This window comes from Aulonocara sp. 'chitande type north' Nkhata Bay, linkage group LG18 (assembly GCF_057382095.1).
Source record: "Aulonocara sp. 'chitande type north' Nkhata Bay isolate Kocher_YH1m ecotype deep benthic linkage group LG18, A_spYH_male_GT1.1, whole genome shotgun sequence".
NCBI lineage: Eukaryota > Metazoa > Chordata > Actinopteri > Cichliformes > Cichlidae > Aulonocara > Aulonocara sp. 'chitande type north' Nkhata Bay.
The window spans coordinates 16,713,080-16,735,957 of record NC_141361.1 but is presented as its reverse complement, the minus strand read 5'-3'; the positions used below and the strand labels follow the sequence as shown (position 1 = coordinate 16,735,957).

General features: G+C 37.6%; 1 protein-coding gene across 1 annotated transcript in view; it reads right to left on the bottom strand.

The window, feature by feature from the left end:
- pth1r (parathyroid hormone 1 receptor) overlaps positions 1 to 22,878 on the bottom strand; it is a 43,705-nt gene that overhangs the window by 13,226 nt on the left and 7,601 nt on the right. Inside the window, exons 2-4 of the mRNA XM_086271003.1 lie at positions 7,314 to 7,416; positions 1,241 to 1,348; positions 937 to 1,058 (exon numbers count right to left, since the gene is read on the bottom strand). Coding sequence (XP_086127129.1) covers positions 937 to 1,058; positions 1,241 to 1,348; positions 7,314 to 7,416 — 333 coding nt within the window. The remainder of the gene's footprint in view (positions 1 to 936; positions 1,059 to 1,240; positions 1,349 to 7,313; positions 7,417 to 22,878) is intronic.

The following is a 22,878-nucleotide window of genomic DNA, read 5'->3' as shown; positions in this document are numbered from 1 at the left end:
GTATGAGGTGCAACTTCATTAACCCTTTCCAAACCATCCTAAAAATTTTGTTAAAACCTTCTCAACTCTTCACTCACTGACTTTTATATTATAGATTTCATGCACACACTTGGAAATAGCATATTATATATTTTTTTATATGTGTGTGTTGTCAGACGTAACTGGCCTACACAGGTCTGGCCTGCCCTGACATATATCCTATCAAACACCTCGAAGAGACCTGTAATAAGGTGGACCCCTGACTAGCATCCAGGTCTCGTCACCTATTAGTGATGCTGTTAAGGTTATATCAAAGATTTGCAGCAAAGTCTTCCCAAAATGGTCGAGGCTGTTGCAAAAGCATAAAAATGTTTGCTAATGCTCCACACTAATGGTTTTCAAAGAAGATGAAAATCTAATCGGTTCTTCCTTAATCCAAGAGAACATTTGTGCAAGATTTGACGATACTGCATTCACAAGAAAGGATGCATAAAAATCATTAAAATCGACGAATGTAGCTGCATGACTCAACTGTGCAACTGCGGGTCTTATTATTGTTAAGTTACTCAACTGAGCCATGTCTGGTGAGTTCTTAGTGGTCTTAGATTTGCGAGGGAATGACTCAGTTCAAGACTAATCTGGCACTGTTTTCACTTTGTATTATAACATAAATTTAGCCAGTTACAGCCATTTTATCACAAAGCGACCACATGAATATCCTTTCATTATCCCCTCATCATCTTCTCAACATTTCAGTAAATACGATCAGACTTTATTTGCATTGCACATTACTAAGAAGGCATGCTGTTAATTTGTTACGCATTTCAAAGGAAGTATAATTGCAGGGTACATTTTTTTCTTAAATACCTTAAGTGAGACAATTTGCTATGGTGCTGCTGTTAATTATTTTGGTGGGAGACAGTGTCAGCATGTAAATGGAAATCAGATGGATCTTACCATTTGATAGCTTGGGTTATATTCGGGGAGGTGTTTTGAACATTCAGTATAATCGGCCCATGTTCTGTTGGCTGCTGCCAGCTGCCATATCCCATTGCTGTCACACTGACGGTGTGCTAATCCTAGAAATCAACAAAAGAAGTCTGTTTTTAATTACAGATTTAAAGCTGCATAATTCAATAAATTGCCAAAGCAGGTTCAGAGAGAGCTCGAGTTATAATTTGCAATGAATTTGCAGAGCGCAGCCTAACTCATTTTAAAATTCAGGGATTTAACTGCTTACTGTATCCAGGGCCAAGCTTACCTTTATGGTTGAAGTCAAAGATATACTCTGGACAGGGAGTGGATATTTTCCCAGGAGGCCCTTCAGGCCAACAAACAATGCCATCCCAATCTGGTGAGCAGAAACCATCTGCAGAGAAAAGAAAAGAGTTGAATTAAAACCAAATCCTGTCATGACTATAGCACTGCAGTAATGGTCAGTAGGCATTTCCAAGATCTGCTTGTTTTCAGGGTTTTTGTTTGAATTTTAAAAAGCAGACACACGATACATAAACAGCACTAGAATGGCACTGCAAAAGCAGCCTTGTAATTTCATGTGTGGCATAACTGACCCCCCCCCCCCCCCTTTTTTTTTATTCATATTTGTTCTACTTGTGGGAAATATGGGTCACCAAAAGAAAACACATGCCTGTCCACTTCCCATCTATTGTCACATAATTAAGACTTGCAACCATGGAATTTCCCGCATGCTGACAACAAGTTGTCCATTGAATCTGGTGTGGTGTGTTCATTAAGGCTTGTTTGTTAGCTGCCGGATATTTCCATAACTGCTCCGTTGTTGATAACACAACAACCATTATAATGTTGTATGGAATTGGTTTTAGCATGGATCTTATTTAAAGACTTCCTGCAACACTAGCTGCATTGTAGTGCCCTAACTGGCAAATTATGGTTAAATAACAGCACTATATTATATAATTCACTTTCAATATGTATCATATGTTTTGAGGTTTTTTTTTAGATGGATCACATTCAATTAATTAACAACATCCAATTTGATTATTCATTTACGTACAGAGTTATGTCTTGCTAGGGTGAATGAAATTTTAGAGAATGGGAAAAATGGTGATAAGATGTAAAACAAATGTCTTATTTGGCCAATCATTATACCCAGTGCAACAATTTTATGTATATTTAAATTAATTTTTTGAAAATGTAAAATATTTATTTTAAAAATTTAGTAATTAAGTTGAAAAAAAAAATTCAAGTTCTCATTACAATTTACAGTCCTCAACATGTTTTAGACCACCACCGACTAAAAGGTTTGTGCCAGTCCTTCCTTAAATTAACAGTATTTATGATTACCAAAATATTGTTTTATGTTCTATAACAGCTAATCCAACAGTACAGCTGTGCTATTTAATCAAAATCACATTTTTAGTGCTAAAGTATAGTTATTCTTAATATACATGAATTTTCAGATTCACTGTTTTTCAAAACAACCATAATAAAACATGTAATTTTGTAATAAATGATTAATTTATGGTTCTCAGAATTCTCTTTTTTTTCCTGTTCAAATTTAGGTAAAATTTGAATTCAGTCATTTTTAGTTTTCAGTTTTGTTTTGTTTTTTTGGGGTTTTTTTTTTATGAGACGTGGTCTAATAAATGTGTTAGGAACTACAATTTTGTATCAGTCTGGACTTAGGTGACCATAGTGGTTTGGGTGATTTCACTTTATTAATAACAATAAATTATATAGTAAAGAATTGACTAATAATAATAATAATAATAATAATAATAATAATAATAATATAACAACAACAATAATAATAATGATCATGATCATGAAATCCCATATTTGCATTCATTTTTTTACATATAAAAATATCACATGAAAAACAGTTATTGCATATTTCTCTTTGAACAACAGAATTGGTTAATGATAATAATTCTCTCTCTCTCTCGTTTTTTTTTAAATGAGGCTGATTATGAATGCAAAATTTTTTACCAGGAATCATTAAAGCAAAAAAAGTTTTCTCCACATTTTTACAAGATGCATGGTGATCCCGGTGATCACAACAGAAAATTTTGTGTCAAATTATTAGCAAAGACTGTGCTACATTAAACTTTGCCATAATGCATCTGTGCTAAGTTCAGACAAAGAACTTTACGTTCAAAGTGGGGGGAAAACCTATGAGTGCACACAGTCCCCTAATTCTCAGCTAAACCGTGGAACGGAGCCTGCTGATAGTGTGAGCGGAGTCCCTTTCACCACAGATTCTTGGCAAAACCTCTCTTATGGCTTGGCATTTATGTTGTATTATTGAAAACATCTGCCCCACTTTGACCACTAATAAGTAGGTAAGCATAGAACTAAAACTCTCCTCTCTTTGCAGTAGATCCATTATTTTCTCATTCCTGTAATCAAACTTACAAAGAAACATCTGACAAAATGACGACTTGCTTTTAACTGCTTGTCACTGGGAGCACAAAATTAAAGAGTAGACTGAGTGGAGCTGACTGATTCTTGCAGATGCATGGTGGGAAAAAAATGCGTTTAGTTTTGAAAATCACGCTGACCACACATCCTGGGAGTAAAAGTAGAATTGCTGCTTGCTTTTGCCATAGGTTTTACTACCATAGGACCACCTACTAACAGGCTTAAATTAAACACACAAACACACAGACACACACACACATACAATTTCCTGTAAATTTTTTGACCACAATTTAAATATGAACGTGCCTACGGGGGGACTTTGGTATTTGTGATGTCACTGGGGTTTGAAGAATGTTTTTTTCTCCCCCAACTCATGTGATTCTGACCTGCAGATGTCAAAACACTCACTGCATGCAGTTCCTCCTGATACATGCAGCCTTTTATAATGATTCCCCAAGTTATTCTACACCCAGACCACAAGCTTGAAGGTTGAGCTATTTTCACACTGCAAGGTCTGGGGATTTGAACCCACATCCCTCCACTGTCCTCCCCAGGCAAACCTCACTGCATCCCTCAAAGAAAACCTTGTCCCAGGCATCAAATGGTGAATTTTACACATTTGAAGCCCAAATGAAGCACAACGGCTTTTCCTTTCAAGCAGCACTCAAAGCTTTCTTAATTAACACATAATTTTGGATAGTTTTTCTACACTTTCTGCATTTTACTCTGCTGCCATTTGAAGCCGTCGTAATTCCTAATCTCCAATAATAGTTCAAAAAGCCACAGGATTACAGTTAAAGAGCCAGAAAAAAAATCCTGGGAGATTAGGCAAAACAATTACAGATATAAATCTAAAGCTAGTAGTTGGTGCAATCAGTTTATCTCAACCCATGGTTTGAAGTTCACGCCACAATGCAAAAAGGAAGGAAAATGTCTCTTAAAAAGTGATTTCTGCTGAAATCTTGATGACTTTTTCAAGGAAAATACTGACATCCTTCATCAGAAAGCGCAAGTTCGGTTTTCTTTGAACTTAATGGCAAAATCTTGACAATATCTATAATTTTACTCAACATCACAGCAAACCCACTACCCAGATTTTAAATGACTTCCACACTGCATAATTACAAACAGCCAGATGTGGCTCTGGAGTTCAAATCAAATCGAAATGAAGGTTAAAGCAATTCATCTGGCATTACAGGGAAAAAGAAAATCTCAAAACAAGTACATGCAAGGAGCACATATGTGCTTCTCAAGCCGTTAGTCTCCACCACACTGGGGGACTTAACTGAGGACTCTACTCTATATTAAGGTAATAGGGTTATTCTAATTTCTTCATCTGTAATGTGATTGAACAGACATGTGCAACCTTCCAAAAGAGGTCAGCAAAAAACCACTACATGCAGGATGAGTCACATTCGGCACACCAGCATCATCAGGTATGCAGGTCAGCTCTCTTGTGCTGATGTGCCCCCTAAACAGCACCTCAAGCATTTCACAGAATCCCAGTCAGGCATTCCCGATGGGCTTGTTAGAGTCCAGATTGAGCGCCAAAGTCTCCCCTAATGTGCAGACACAGGAACATGCGAGTGCAATAAGGCCGTGGTTATCAACTATTTATACCAGATTAAAATATAAATGTACATATAGTCCCATATGTCTAGTCAAGATAGTGCAAAATGTTAGGTTTTATCCCATTGTTCGTACTGAACATAGCATGCGCTCGGAGGTGCATGCGGACATGTGACACCAACCTTTCCTGTCACTACAACATGTCAGGATAGATTCTCGTCTGCGAGATCTCTGATGTTTCACTGATTGCTCTCCTCTGCATTGGCGCCTATAGCCATCTTGTTAAGCGTGCTGTAAGAGCTGGAACATAAACCCTAAGCAAACAAAATCTGCTGCTCGGCCCTCTGCAATTCTCAAAAGTAGCAATTCTGACTTTTTTTTTTAATCTAATTTGAGCTAGTGGATATTTATCAAAACCATGAAAAGTTGGGACATACCACGTGGGTAATGTAACTACAGGGAACAGTCAACAATAGCTTTTGTGTTCTGAGCCAGGAAGTAAACGTTTTTAATTATGTGTTTCATTTACAAGGAGTATCGTTTGGAGGGCAAAGAATTTCATGTGACCACAATGCACTGGGGTTAAAGAGAAAATAATATGATTGGTTTGGCTGTGGAATTCCTCTCCAATCAACTGGGAGAATGACAGCAACCACATGACGATACAGTGTGCTGGGGTCTGCAGGAAAATGGCATTCTTCAGATAGCCATAAATATTGAAAAACACCCCAGGACCAGGTTTGCCTTCGAGCTCAGCCTTCGGAAAGCCACAGAGAAGACAAAGGAAACAAAGCTGAGGTTTTAAATGTAACCATCAACTTACAGTTCACAAAAAATGTCTTGCAACTGCTCCAAGAATGGGCCGTGATTTTAACATATCAGCGAAATACAGGCAAAACGGTCCCTTTAATTTAAATATTTACTTATTATGGTGAAGTATGAACATCATCAGTTGATTAGTTTAAGCTCTTATAATCAACAGTCACTCTCAAACAAGTCACCAATCACATTCAATCAACATGGCGTCTCGATGGACTCTTTACTTTCAAGCTTGTGTTCATCATGTTGCTGGTTATGCAGTTTACTTCCACAGTTCTTGGTAAACTTCACTGTTGATTGGTTTCTCCCTCCATACACAGCCTTCTCTCGGTACACCTCCCGTGTCTGATGGCATCCTCCGCCTCATACATTATATTTCAGCTCGGCAGCCATGTGCAGCCTCTGGGGGATTTACTGCACTCCACATTGAACCTCTAGCTTCAGCTAGAATTCACTGGGGAGCTTCCTCACAAGCGGAAAGCCCCAAACTATTTTTAAGTGATAACGCCTTTGGCAAATGTGCCTGTGACAGAAATCTTTTAACTAAAAAACCTTTAACAGGTAGTGGAACATCACACTATTGGAAACCAATAATAAAAGGCAAATAAAGCGGCACCTTCCAAACGCATGATCCCATTTCAATTTCACGCATTCTGCTTGATTAGTTTCCTCCAGTTTTTAGCTATTAGTTATCTTGTAATAATAATCTGTAGCTAAACAAGACATGTTATTCGATATACAGAAGCTATTAGGGACGACTTATGGATTTGTATCTGTTATCTCTCTAACACACCCCTTTTACTGGGTGATTTGCATGACAAACATTGAATCTGTGATCCCTTTGTTACTCTGCTTTGGAATGAGGAGAATCACAATCCTGCTAACAGAGTAAACAATGAACCAAAAGCAAACAATGTCCTGTGCATGCGCTAAATGTTAATCAAATCTGCACTATCATGCACACGCACACCTGGAGGCAATGTTCCTATTTTAAACCACAGCACACCTTGATAAGTGCGTACATGTCCCACACCCCACCCCTCACACCCCACTTTCACCACTTTCCCCAGTCTAAAAAATGGAAGGGGCTGGGGTCAGGTGTGCAGATATGCCATTTAACCTAGTTTTTGTTTTTTGTTGTTTTTTACAGATTTCAGCTTTTGCAAGAGAAGCGGTGCACATCCATTTCAAGCCCCAGGTTAAAAATGAGTCTCCAGCTAAAAGACATCCTACAGGCGATTTAAGGTTTAATTCTGGATTTAGGGATCTGTGATTTTTTTTTCACATGACTGCACTCAATCCACAGCTGTAGCACACAATGGAATATGTGAACAAATATTAAAGAGCCATGCTGGTTTATACAGATATTCCTCCGGCCCCCTGATGATGAATCCTACTTAAATCTCCTATGTGGCTGTTGACCATTTTGCCATGAAATTCAATACTGAAAGTTCAAGTCCCCCTGAAGAATAACAGTATTGTCATTACAGACTCACAAAGCCACTCATACGGCTAAAGACTGACAGATTTGTTTCTGTACTCACCAGGAATCCTCTGCTTTGCCTTGATGATGGCCTCACATTTTTGCTTGGCTCTGTACAAAAACTCTAACTGTTCCTCTTTTGTCAGCACATCATCGGTGTAAACCTGCAAATCAGGGGGAAAGCCTCAGAGTTAACGGAAGGATATGGAAGTGGAAACAGGAATAGTGTGAAAAATAGATACTTTCAAAGAAAATTTCCAACACAAAACATCTATTACAACTCAGCTACATGGCAGTTAAAATGACAAGAACAACATAAAAGTGTAAATATTTCGCTGCAGATGTAGACTCTCCTCTGGATCTGAAATGAGCATGAAAATCAGTTCAGACTTAGACATTAATTTCTCTTTACAGCTGCTTCAAAACTGTCAAACTGTCTGGAACCCTGCTCCTGGTGCTGTGGAGAAAAAAATTAAATCCAGTTTCCTACCTCCAAAATTCACCGGATATGAGTGACAGTAATACAGTGGATAAATATTAGAAAGTCCCGTACTTTGACCACATCAGTGGATTCATTGAAGAGTTCTATCAGTCTTACTGTGATAAAATGAAAGCTAAACTTCCCTGACTCAACAGCATCAGTTTCACTCGCAGCATGCAGGCTTATTCCAGCGGTAAACTGATCGACATGAGGAAAATTTTAACACTGACAAAAATTACATTTTATTCCATGCAGTTGTTTTTTTTTTACCCCTTATATATTTTCAGCTTCTGAACGTTTTATATGAGGGTGACGTGGTAACGCAGGTGTGGTTTTCCAGTCAGGGAAACTTTTTCCATTCTAATAGGTCACACTGACTGACTTGCTGTTTGCCTGTGGATCACTTTCGGGCATTGACAAATGTGACTGTACTGAAAACGACAACATTCATTTTTAACAGAGCATGACAAGAAGAGTTGAAATGAAAAAACAGGCCGCCTAAACTAAAGGCTAGATCGCCAGGATATTTAATGCTGTCATGTAGGCAATATCATTGTTCTCTGAGCCACACTGCAGCAAAACTATAAGACGCACACCATGAGACATAAACTAACACGTATGCCGTACAGAGCGCCTGGAGGTGCGGCTAAAAAAAACCCACACACACACAGTCTTGTTTTTTTGGTCCAGTGATCCAGAGCAAATAGTGCAAATTAAAGACAGACGTTTACTCAGAGCAGCTGACTGCCTGGCTGCAGTTGCATCTGTCAGTTTCAGACACAAATTACATGTCTGGATGTGAAGAAATCAAATTTTGCTTCTATGAAAGCAAGAAGCAGAACACTTCAAATAGTAACGAGTAATTGTTTTACTGATGAGCAAGAGACAGCAGGGAGAACAAGGTAAATCTATGCATAAACAATTCACCTTTCTAAACATTTATCACAGTCATTTTGGATCTAGAATATATATTTTTTAAACGTGACACAATGGAATATATAACCATGGACAGATAGCTGCAGGTACAAAGTAAAGGCGGTGTGGAGACTTGCTTGTCGAATCTCATTGTGATATAATGATCATGCCTGATTCTATCTCTAAATATAAGTAATATAATTGATTTTCTCTTGTTGCCCTGAAAAATCTTATTTTAGTCTCTACAATATTTGTTAATTTGTTCAGACAGATGTTAACTAAATAATTTGTGTACCTTATTTTTAAGGTATGCTTGTTATATCTAATCAGTCAATCACATGGCACCAACTCAGTGTGTTTAACCAAGTAGCCATTATCAATTGAGCATGAGAATGTGAAAGAAAGGTGATTTCAGTGAATTTGAATGTGCTAGATGGGCTGGCCTGGTTATTTCAGAACCTGCTGATCTCCACAGAAAATATCCAATGTTGATGTCAGAGATCAGAGGAGAATGGCCAGACTACTTTGAGCTGATAGAAGACAGCAGCAATTCAAATGACTACTTGTTACAAACAAGATATGCAGAAGAGCATCTTCGAATGCACAACATGTTAAAGCTTGAAGCAGATGGATACAGCACCAGAAGACTGCACTGGGTACAGCTCCTGTCAGCTAACAACAGGATACCGAGGCCATAATTCACACTGGCTCAACAAAATTGGACAACAGAAGATTGGAAAAACATTACCTGGTCTGATGTGCCACATGAAACAACATGAAAGCTGATGTTTGCATTCTAATATTTGTGTTCAAGCCTCTAGCTATAGATAAAACATCTTATGAAAAATAAGTTTTAGTAATAAGACTTTTACTCTTATACTCTTTTTTGTGAGTATAGAAATACTGGAAGTGAGCTTACTCATTCTGCAACAGTATTTTATATTGTATTCTTCTTATTTATAATTTAGTACAGCCAATTGCCGTGGTGTTTATTTAAAGTATATGAAATGCTGAAATTTTACAGCAGTAACAGCAGTATAAATGTTGAGAACCAACCATAAAAAGGACAGTACCGAAACACTGCAGTACTGAAATAAATTACAAGAATTTTACACTGGTTCCCGAGTACAACATTTAAGAGAATGTACTTATTTACTATAACAGTTACTATAGTAGATGTACAGTCTACTAAGAAGTATTTATATTTTTGCAGTTGGCAATACAGCTCCGTATAGGAACCAACTGTTGTATAACCTTTTTCAAGACTTTTTCAGCCGTCTCTTGTGCCTGTTCATAATGAGAAATATAATAAATAAGTACAGATAGGAACAAAGACATGTATACTTTGTTTCTAACAGAAGTACGCAACTTCACGAGGTTTAAATTTAACTGTAAATACCAAGCCGTTGTGGGTTTGCTCCATACAAACCCACAATACCTCAATCCATCAATATTTTCACTACTTTCAGCCCTGAAATAAGGATGTCCAGTCTGAGAACTGAATAAGGTTACAGAATGAAGACGTTTATGGCTTTGCACAGTAAACAACCACAGATGGAATAACATTTTACCGCAGGCGAACAAGGATAGATACTACCTGTTTACTGTACTAACTAAGCCAATATAGAATATTCCACTGACAGCTTCTGAGACGTTCACACTATTTTCATCTGAAAAGCTGCCTAGTCTTACTTTAGGTAATGACCAATAGGTAATCAGAAACAGTGGATGTGGAAGTTATTCTGGTAAGAATAACACCACTATCATTACTCTTTCTATTTGCGGACAGGTGACAAATTAAAGGAAAAACACTGAACGTCTAACCTCTACATTAAGGGGACTGTTATGCTGCAGAAAGCGTTATCACGATCAGCTTTATCTTGAGATCATATATTTCTTTTCCGATACGAGCGATCACTTCCTGCATAGTTATTAAGGTGCAACAACATGCACCAGGTTTTAAGGTAGTTATAGCCTTATGAGAGAATTTGTACTGGCAGATAATTTTCCTCATCACCACCGTAAAACACCAAATGAGGGCTCTTTGGGGAGAATAAGATTTGGAGAATAAGTGACAAGGCTAGCTGAAGCTGCATAATGTATTTTCACCATTTAAATAATTGCATGCATTATGCTGATATATGTTGAATTTTTCCACACACTTCAAATCAGTGTGAAATATTGCAATTTCTCTAAGTTATTTCTGCCATTTGAGTGAGACTGCTGTTCCAGCACATTAAGAACAAACATCCCAGCCTTTATAGTGGTGATATGTATGCCCCGTGATTATTTCTGAAAACTATTCCTCCTCCACTGGCCAGAGTCCAAACCTCCAAAGTAAACACACCTCTCACAGGGAGAAACGTGGACATTCTTATTTACTGCATTGCATTCAAAACACAGTATTCTTTTTGTGAAATGCTTTTGAGTTTGTGCCAAAATGAGAATTAGAAAAATACACAACATATAAATATGTGTGTTTTCATCACCGGTCGCTAGAATACAAACTCCACTTGGATAAACCACAAGTTTCTATTTGTCTTTGCAAACTGCAGCTTGATGACTTAAACTGCAGCCCTCTGCAAGAATATAAGACCAATATTGAGAGAACTGTATTTAGGGTGCTCAGTCAAGAGAGCGTTTAACCGCTAGGATGAAATGCTAACATTATACAGTGTGGGAGTGAAGGCACATTTACAGTTTAGTTTTAGTTTTCTATTTTCAGCATTTGGTCATTAATGCAAGTTGTATTTATCTGTCAGAGATTGATTTGTCTGGCATGACAGTTAAATATTTTCAGTGTCCATTTGTTGATTTTCAAATAGTTTGCACCAAAGGTTAAAAAAAATTCTAATAAACTGTCCATCAGAAATGTGTCGTATGGCTAGACGCCATGCATACATTGAGTGGAGACACTGGGTTTCCACTGCATTACCAACAGCCTTCATTGCGGACTGCTTTGCGCTTTTTATTTCTTCTTCTTTCTTTTTTTGAAGAAAGTTGTGGCTAACCAAAGTCATTTCCTGTAATGTCCTACACGGAATCAGAGAGTCAAATGGTGGAGCTTGTGAGGTAGACTTTCATTAGAAAAAACAAAACAAAAACTCGAGTATCCAAAAAGTTTAAATGAACCACAAAAACCACTGGATTCAGTGGAGTATAATTATCTGCAGTGAGTCAACAGTGTATTTGGATTCAAAATAAAGCTCAGTGATCTCATTAGTACTATCTCAGACCATGAAAAAGTTCTATCAAAAACACAACATAAAGCGAGTTCCAATCATGACGGCAAAGACGCAAGCATTTTTGAGCAAAACACTACAGCTTCGAAGTGGCTTGAACTTTGTACTGATCTCCCAGAAAGTTGAATGTAGGGACAATTCCTTTGCCAAAATTAATATACTTTATCCTCAAGCTAAACTCAGTGGGCAATAAAAAATGCATCCCAACAGCTTTGATTACTTTCAGAAGTTTGTTAAAACTGAATTGTTGAAATCCTGTCTATACACGAGCCCCATCTATGCATTTTGGCTTTTTACATGCATGTAGAAGGTGTTGTAGGTCTCTGAAAAACTTCTTCCATAGTTAAAGATGTTCCGGTGCTCCATTTCAGCATTTACACTTGAACTAGACACTGCAGATTTTAGCTTTCAGTATCGAAGGTGTGCATTTTTATCTTCTTTTTCAACATCAGACTGTCCCCGTGTTATTGTTTAAAAGGCTTATGAAAAGCCAACATTTCTGTGGAGTTGGGGTTATATCCAGTTTACGCTAATAAGACAACAGTCGAAGAGAAAGGATTATTAATGATCTGCAAGAAATTATCATTGGCCAGAATGTTTGTTTTTTTACTTTTTTTTAGCAATAAACAAAAAATAAATCCACAAGACCAAAAGTTCCAAAGCAACCACTCAATGCATGGAGGTAAACAGACACTACATAAACTAGCTATGAGCTTTTTTTTTTTCAAATCAAGAAGAGTTTTTGATTTAATATAAATGAATGTTTATAAATATATGTTAGGTGAAGCTGGCTCAAAATTCAGTCTGCACAATTGTTAAATATATATATTTTTGTGAGTAATTTCTTTGGTGAAGGTGAGTAAAAATGCATCAACATCTTAGCTATTCCTAGAACTGTACTCTACTGCACAGCTGCCTCTGATGTGCCTGGAATCTGCTGGAGCCACTCTTCCAGCTTGGGCGTTATTGGTCTTATTGCTCCTATCATTGTGGGGCCACTTTGGTCTTTACCTTTCACATCTGCTCCAGTTGTTCCTTCAGCCCCTGTTACTTCCCTGTTTTTTGTGCTTTTCTAGCCACTAGTCAGATTACTTGATGTCAACCCCTTCTTCAATCAGTCCATGATATATCCAATGCAGTGGCTTGGTATTCCATGATAGTTTCTCATCACTGTTGTGTCTTCAGATATCTGAGGAAATCTTAGAGCAGCTTATCCCTGGGGTCATCTTTCTAAAGCATTCATTGATTTTTCATCTTTCTGCTGTCCTGTATATCTGCTATTATACCTTCTGATATCTTAACCCCTTCAGCCTTGATCACGATACCTCTCTTTGCAATTTTCCAGCCACACCTATCCAGCCAAATGGCCTCAAATGTTGTCTTCCACTGAGTTCCTGATTGATGTTATGAACACACTTTACCTTGTATAGTGCCAAATACTCCACTATCAACGTGTGGGGCATTGAGTCGTAGGTTTTCTTGTAGTCCAACCAGACAGTGCTGAGATTAGTCTTCCTGGTCTTACAGCCCTGGTGTAGTGCTCTATTAACCAGCAGTTGGTGTTTTGGCCTTCTGGTATTATTTTCAATGCCTTCTGAGCTGTGCTTATATGTTAACTCATGTCAAGCCTACTCAGCTTGGTTGCTATGATGCCTTAGAGGAGCTTCCATGTTTTAGAGAGAGAGCTAATTGGCATGGTAGTTTCATGGTGTCATAAACTTGCAGGGATCTTTCATGATTGTGTTAGCAAGTCAAGATGAGTACCTGCTACTAGCAGCCTGCTTCTTTGTGTTGCCAGGTGTTTGTTGATGAAGTACCACTTCTTCAGCCAGTTGGTGTGGATATCAGATCCTGGTGCTATCAGCATTTCATTCTTGAGACACCTTATAAGATTTTTGCCTTTGTGTTGTTAACTGGTTCTTTTTCTGGGAGGTTGCTGCTGGATCTTTGGCAAACAGACCATTTATTCTCTTGGCCTTTGCTTCTCTGGTGTATCTCTTCAGCCTAGTCACCATAGTTATAAGCCTTTGCTTGGTAGTTTGTAGAGCCCCCAATTATGGACATTTTTTGTCATTCCCATCCATCCAGTACCCACATCTCATAACTTTTATAACATCCTTTCAAGTTTCCCTGATTTTGGCTTCCAGCCTACCTTTCCATAAGGGCTTTCTCTATATGCATTCCTGATCTTATACCCAAGTGTATCTAGGATTACTGTAGCAGTGGCATATATGAGCTCATTGGTTACAGTGATTTCATATTTAAAAATACTACCAAAATTGTGGGTAAAACCTTAACAACCATGAAAGCAGAAGAAACTCTGAAACAAAATTTCTATAACTATTATTAGAATTATTTTAGGCCAAACTTCACATGACTTTAAAAGCACTGGACACATATTCTGTGTTATTTCAGTTCAGTGTTTGCAGATGTTTTCACTGTCAACATAGAACCTCTCATCACAACTCTGGCAGTGTTTTCAGTGGGAACCATATTAATTTTTCTATAAGTTCAGAGACATCCAATAATGCTTCTCTGTTAGACAATCCCTGTGCGAAGATAAGGGTTTTTTTTAGGTAATGGTCATAAGTAAGGCTTTCCATTCCAGATCACACTTCATCACATGAATGATAAATACTACACATATAATATTTACTCTGGTTGCTGTGAAACGTCTCAATTTTAGGAATACAGCTGAATGTTTGTTTTATGTACTTGTTTTGGTCATTTGCCATTCTTTACACCATAGGCTAACATTCACTTCCTTGTTGTTGGCATGTGCTCAAAATTTGATCCCAAGGGCTTTTGGACTTTCCTGCATGTTTTTTCTTCACAAAATAGTAAGGTTCTAGAAAATTATAACTTCGCTGAATCTAGTGTTTAATGGGCTGTCTACTATCTGGAAAAAACATGAATATGTTACTTTTGACATATTGCGCCGCATGAATGTTTTAGCGGATGAGGTTCCTGGATATTATAAACTCTATGAGTCAGTGCCACTCCTCTTCAACTGTGCAATTTGCATTTGATGATAAAAACCACAAACCACAAGACTGGTTGTCCTTTGGAAATGCTCGCAGACCACATTCTGACTTAAAGCAGCATTTAGTTCCTAATTATACCCTGCTCTGGTCGTAAGCCTGAAGAACAGCACTTTTGTCCTTGATGGAAACATTGTGTGTACTCCGAGAGGCTGCACACAAGGCAGATAGCTGTGACTGTTGTTCTCACAAATTAAAAAGGGATCATTCTTGCATTATATAAGTGATTTAATACAGCAACTACAGACTGTTGCTTTAGCAAAGCAATATAAATGCACTATTTTAATTTTCATCAAAAGCTTAAAAACAACTAATGGTTATGCAACAGTCAAATGCAGTAGACATTTCATAATGTCTTAACGGATGTCACAAAGCAACTGATGAAACAAACAAAACAACGCTCACAGGTCACTGGGCCTCAATAGCAGAATGATGCACTGCCATAAATGCAACTTTATGCATGAAATAAGAGGATTATAGGTTAAAATATACATTTTAAAGTAGATTTAAAACCCATAAAAGGCTTATTTTGGATGTGTTTTTTCAGACCTTACATATGTGGCTTTATAGTGCAGATCGGCATTAATGGATTATGAGACCATCTCAGTCACAGCTTGGCATTACAGCTATTACCCCTTTAAATAACATCAGCTGATGTAAAACATTAGTAGGGATTAAATGCATGACTGAAAACAGGCTTCAATCAGTCAAAACTGATTATTCCATTTTTGTCATCTGTAACAGTAATGAATGATGTCAGGTTTGTGGGTCAATCCAATCATATACCTGCAAATAGCCTTGCCCTACAGTAATTGTAAAAACTAACTATGTGAGGTTGCAGAAAGTAGGATTATGCAATATTTATTACCATGGACAGACTCATCCATTTTTAAATGAGACTCCCCACAAAACTACATACTTTAGCAAGAATAAAAGTCACAGGTTAAACTTTGAAACATCTCAAAACTTTCTAAAGGTAAGTTTATTCAGGCATTTATGAAAAAGTTTCATCAATGAATGATGACAGTGAGAATACTCAGATGAGTTGTCCAGCTGTCCAGTGAGTGTTTTTCATTCAAGTCAACTCACTCATATCAGCATCTTTTCTACTGCTATATTTGTTTTGCTGCTTGATCCCATAATTAACAGTGAATTCACATAATACGCAGAGCCTTGTCTATCTCGCTGTCAATATTATGCCTACAGGGAGTTTTTCAATTAGTATCACAAAGCCAACTTTTACAATTCCAAATGAGTGTGAAACACCACTGAGCAATCTCAGCATGCATGCTGCATGTAATGCAGACAATGTGTCAACACCAAACAATGTAATACTGTCTGTTTAACACAGTCAGTTAGGGCTGGGTAAAGGAGGAGGGAGACAGACAGACAGACAGACAGACAGACAGACAGACAGACAGACAGACAGACAGACAGATATATTGAGGCAAGAAAGCTTTGTCTTGGTGAAAAGGGTAAGACAGCTTATCCTTTTAATAAGACTAAAAGTAATTTATGGACATGCTAGAATTTTCACAGTCTACCTTGAATAACTATGAATTATTATAATTTTAGTGAGGAAGGGGATGAATACAAAAAGACAACACATATAGAGGACAGCATTTCAATCAGCCCCTTTCCACTGTTAACCAAAGGGACACCAAGGGGCCCGCTGCCCACTAAGAACTAGGACAAGGGCACTTTTTGCATAAGACCCCTCATCATAACTGCCTTCCCAATAAAAAGCTCCAAAATTGTGGACTAATTGGACATAGCTTAATCACCCAAGGTGTCTCTCTTTGCCTGTTAATATTGCACTCTTCTGATTTGCTGAAGGGGGCCACTTAGAGTGAACCTCTTGCAGATGGTCACCTTGATTGAAGTGCTTTTCAGGGCAGTCAATAATTTCAAATCAAAAGCAAAGGAAAAGTCATGCTCTCAAATTGAATAGAACCACACAGGGTGTAAGAATTATACTCCACGCTAATAAAATAACAATCAATATCAAATACGTATTCAGAATGTAATTAACACCTATGTAACCACACTAAATGCAGTGGAATTATTTCTAGATCAAGACTACATAATGTGCATTTTTTCATATTTCTGCATTTATACAATGATAATAATCAAATCTGACAGCAGTAAATTTTCATGACCTGCAATATGATAATTAAAATAATCTTGTGTTGCATATACAGTTGTAAGAGTTGAAATAAAAACTGACAAGGCTTCCAGGAAAAATACCTATACAGCAAAAACACAAACTATTAAGAAAGACTGAATAAAATTCAAACTGCATTTTCAATAAAGCCGTAATTCATACTCCTGAATTTTCTAAATACATTAAAACATTTATCTAATTTCTCAAATTTTAACTTCACTAGAAAATGCCTGAATGGGTTTTCTGATTCTATAAAACCTTTAAATGAAATGCAGATATATTTTATTGCGGACTTATTGGCGATAAACATATACAGAGGATCTCTTTAGTAAAACATTTAAGGATTTAATGTATTTTTTAAACACTAACATTAATGCACGTGAATAAGATGCACTTTATTTAGCAGGGAAAATTAAAGCAGACACAGGCTACACTGTTTGTGCTGTACTCCAGCTGAGAGGCCTGCAGCTGACCTGTCAGCATGAGCCGTCCACACTTTCTTACAAGGCCAATGGTGCTGAGGCCTTCGAACCACGCTCCTGTTTCACTAAACATTACTTGAAACTGTGAATAAAAGGTCGGTGGCAAAACAGAAAAAAGTCAGGATTGTCATGGTGCTGAGTTTTTGTCAAGTAATGGTTTAATTTGTCTAATTATATGTTTTCTTTTGAAAGCATTACTTTAGGTCTGTTTGTGCTTGAGCGTGTATGTGTGCGACTGCAGGTTTTCTCTCTCTTCCTGTCCTTTGTCGGCTTATCTGTTCATCTGCATGTGTTCCTACTTTAAGTGGTGATTATACTCTGTTGTGAACATGGGAAGCTGGAGGTCTTGTGATACTTCACTAAAGCCTGACTGAATGGCACTTATCTAATAGCTGAATTTTAATGTAAACACGAGTTGTTACGGTCACAGAAAATTTGGTAGCATGTGGATGTCCCCTCATAACCTAGGACTCGCTGTTTGATAACATCACTTGGACCAAAGTGAACCATAGCAGACTCACAAACATGGGTGCAGATTTAGCTTAGTTGGATGTGCAGCCAACCATATGGCACGTGGCCGAGAGCAGCCGGCCCGGATTCGAGTCCGACCTGCAGCCCTTTTATCTACTGTATTTCGTTATCCTGTACATGTTCATACATGTGTAATGACAATTAAGTTTGAATCCTAAAGCTAACTATAACATACCTTTTAGTTGCTGCATGGTTGTTTCTGTTCATCTGGACGTAGCGTTTTCAGTGGGAGAAACTGAAAACGCTACGTCCAGATGAACAGAATGAACCTTTTGGGATTGCTGTAATATTATTCTCACTGCATTGTTATGTGTTTTATATATATTGCAATGACAAAACTCATCATTCAGTTATGAGCTCGACTTCAACGCTAGTTTACTGACTTTGTAAAAGAATATGTGAAAAATAAACAGATCCAAGAATATCAATTCCCTGAATTTGTGCTTACTATTAGAATAGCCAAAGTCCACGGGTCATACATAAAAAAATGAAAATCTATTAACATTTTTAACCAAACTTTTTGACTTAGACTGATTACAGCCCAGTCTGAGACTCATTACTGCACTTTTCTGTCATCCTGTCACACACAAGCCACAAGTGAAGATTGGCAATAACAAAAGTAAAAGCATGTGGCCAAGAAAGAGACACTCTTCGAGGTTTTCATTGGTGTAAACTCACTTGAACACATGTTTTAAAAAGCTTACAAAGAAAAGCTGGTTTAATTGCTGCAAAGTAAGCACGAAACTGAACTCTGACGAGATCAACCCCATGTAGCATTTTGTCACTGACAAACTGTTCTTTCAGTCAGGATTGGAGCAATAATCAATCTAAATATCAAATTGGTACTTCACCAGAAAACAGCAATAGAAAGTAAAAATAAGCTAATAGAGATAAAAGCAACAGCTGTGCTGCACATAAAGAAATATATATTTTTGACCACTTTATTTTTAAGGAGACAGCCACTCAGTCCAGTTCTGAACCTTCGAACCTTAAACTAAGTTTGAATTGTTGCACAACGGGAAAAGGCTCACATCTTTGAATTAAAATGCACCTACTGTTGCAGTGCAGTGATGAATTAAAGGACAGCTGATCCTTTGCATATCAATACTGTTTTCAGAGTTTTTCTCTCTAGCTGATATCGATCCCTTTCAAATTCATCCCAGACAAAACAACGTCTGTCCTGTCATATGCTCTAAACTGAAACCAATATTTTCCATTGCAGATCAGATAAGCTTAATTGCCCCCCCAGAAACCTTAAAACTTACATTTTTATCTTTAAAAAGCACCCGTCTGATTTACTATTGAACTCCGCTAAAAGACAGACAATAACAACGGGTAAATCTTATTCATTATAGGTATGCTTCTTTCTTGTCAAAAATCGGATAGTTATTCAGTCAGTGTATTGTGTTTGTAATGGCTAATGTAGCTTAAAGCAGTGAGTAAGAGCACGCTAAATAAATGATGTAGACCCTAATGTCTACATCATTTATTTCTCACTATAATAAACAGCCTTCCTTGCCCATCAGGTCAGCTCAATACAATCAGCTATCACTCCAAATGCTTGTATGGGAGTATGTATGATTGAATGCAAGACTGAGACTAACCCTTACCCTCGACAAAAACAATACTGCCACACTTGTTGGTTTATTTTGTTTTCTCTTTGTTGTAAAAATGGCTGGTTGAAATATATGTTTCTTACTTAAATAATTGCTTGTTTGTTTGTTTGTTTGTTTTACAAAGAAACACAATTTCCCACGAGAGAGGACACGTGCATATCTCTTTAAAATGAGATAGAATTGAAATGATTTTATGAAAAGAAGGTAAATTTATTACCTTCATTTATTTTTGATGTATTTTAAATCTTCATTGCATCATGTTTAAAGTATAGTATAGCATTTCTGTAGCCATGAATACAGCTACATCACACAAGGACATTTTGTATAAATACACTTCGAATATGGAACAATAAAGCTCTGAATAATAGTCAGTGTATATGGAGATCATACACCATGCTACATGTTTAAGGATTACATTTTAAATATTGCATCCATTGAAGTTAGTCCACATATGGATGCAGACAGTTCAATGACTGAGTGCCAACTATGCACCATCATCCGCTGTGGGACTCATACAGTGCACTAATTCAATATTTTTGGTGTCTTTGCAATTTTAAATATTTAATAGTAACTGAATCCACCAAAATAAAACAACAAATAATTGTAATAAAAAAACTGCCTGTACCAATAAAATAACCCAAATTATATAAAAAAAAATATTTTAAATGTAATTAATTTTTGCAATATTTTATTTCTATTCATTACATTAATAGGGCCACATTAATCACAGTCTAGCAAAGAGAGACACAGTGAACCTTAACCAATGAGCAATAAGCTATAATGCTGGAAGAAGAATTCATGCAAAATAATTTGTGACAAAACTTGAAATTAATCATGTGTCTGACCTTCACTACACAATGAACGGTACTTTTTGTAAATGTCAGTCTGAAAACATTCATTAAATCTCTCCACGACCAACAAGTATCTTATACGAAGCACTCAAACTTGAGATCTGTGATGACTCAAACTATAACTTTTTAACCGCATTGAGAGGGGCTTGTCTTTAAATGCCACCAATTTAACACAGAGAAAAACCCATCCACCCACTGTTATCTGAATTTAAATTGGCTGAGATTTCCCCCTGTACTGCAGTGTAAGGATTTTTTACTTATTGCTGGAAAATCTGGAGCTGTGAACTGCATACTTACAAACCCATAAGCCCCTGAGTTTTGCAATGAAACTAATAAAGGTCCTTTTAAGAAATCCAGCCTCCTCTTAGCCATAAGCCATGTGCCAGGGGAGTATTCCTACCCAAAATTTGAACCGCTTCCAAATTACGCAAACAACTGAATCACGTGTGAAATCCTACTCTCTGTGCCCACAGTAATTAAGGAATTGACTTGGAACTGTCTACCGACCTAATTTGTTGTTGCATTTAAAAGGACAGAATGAGACTGGAAGAGTCTGTATATTTGAAATTCAATCCGTTCGCTAACAGTGGGGGTAGGGCTGAGCTGAACTGTCGGTCAATGGCAAAGGCATCTGCATAGCTGAGAATTTTCACATGTCAACTCAACGGAGGTGCTCTGGGATTCCAAGCATATTGCCCGCAAAGAAGTCTGCACCACAATATTGATACAGCGGGTAACTGATGAAAAAAGACTGCATAGGACTCAAACTCGTCACAGAGCTGACAATCAATCAGCGTGTCCCTGACTTCTAGCAATGTTGAGATTATAATACACTGTTGGTCTTAGGTCCAACAATTTCTAGTTCCAATGCTTAAATAAAAAAAATGTTCATATTGGTCATTCTCAAGACTGTTTGCATTTGAATTTTGCACAGACTTAATCTTATCAGAAACCGACACGAGAGAAAAGACTATCGCAATGAATTAGAGTACTTCAAAGATTCAGCTTCTCTTTGATAAGCATCACCACAGTGCATGATGCTGTTAGTCAGCTGAAACTCCACAGGAAAAACATTATTAGAGGTTTTTCTGCTAAATTGTTAAATGCAATTGGGTGAAGCATCACTGACATCACCAGCTGGTTTCTCGTCAGTATCTTTGTATAACTGCTGCTCACTACCGTTGCTTTTGAAGAAGCATCAAGAGAAGCATCACTGAGTTTAAAGAAGCAGATTTTTACGAGTTGCCATGGTTAAACAAATGAAGCTGGAGTTTAAAAAATAATAAATAAAACAAAATGCAATGTTTTCACTACAACACCATATTTTTGTGGGTGCTAAAGTCATAGGAACATAGGAACCATCATAAGAATATCAGTGAGAAGTGTAACTTTTTTCATTGAGGTGTAAAAGTGGCATTGAGTTACACATATTCTGGCATTCTTCAAGTGGAAAAGTTAAGAAAAAAAAAAAGCAGAGGTCATGGTAAGTCAAGAAAACAACCCCTTTCCTGAGTCAAATACTGCCATGGTGTTACCTTACCATGCTGGTGAAACTGAAGACTCGCGTATTAACACATGCGTTATGGGTCTGACTCACAGGCCCTCTGAAAGCGAGCAATGCATCGGTCAATACGCCACACAGATGAATGCACTCCTGAGAGAAAGTTACAAGAATTAGATTATTCTGCAGTTATCTCAGGAGGTGGTGTCAGCTACTGAGAGTAAAACTCTCAGCGTGAGGAGAGTATGTGTGTGAAGGTTATTTTTCCCACTACAAGTTGCCTCTGTGAGGTAAATCTTGTGCTGATCGCACGAAAGTTCCGGCAAACATGCAAACTGACGACAGCAAGCGCATATAGCAACGAGGGCTTACTGAGGTTACACCTCCATACTGCTTAAATCTACAACACGTGCTGTAAAAACCAAATTACAAAACAGGATGTCTCAGATCTGCCATCCTAATCTTATTAGGATGGAGAAATTATATCCTATCCAAGTTGGGTATAAATACCCTCTGTGCACTAGAATACCCGCTCTTAAGTCCTTCAGCTTCATGTGCTACTGTTGATTTTTCAGTCCATCATGCACAATTAATGGTAAATGGTAAATGGCCTGTATTTATATAGCGCTTTACTAGTCCCTAAGAACCCCAAAGCGCTTTACATATCCAGTCATCCACCCATTCACACACACATTCACACACAGGTGATGGCAAGCTACATTGTAGCCACAGCCACCCTGGGGCGCACTGACAGAGGCGAGGCTGCCGGACACTGGCGCCACCGGGCCCTCTGACCACCACC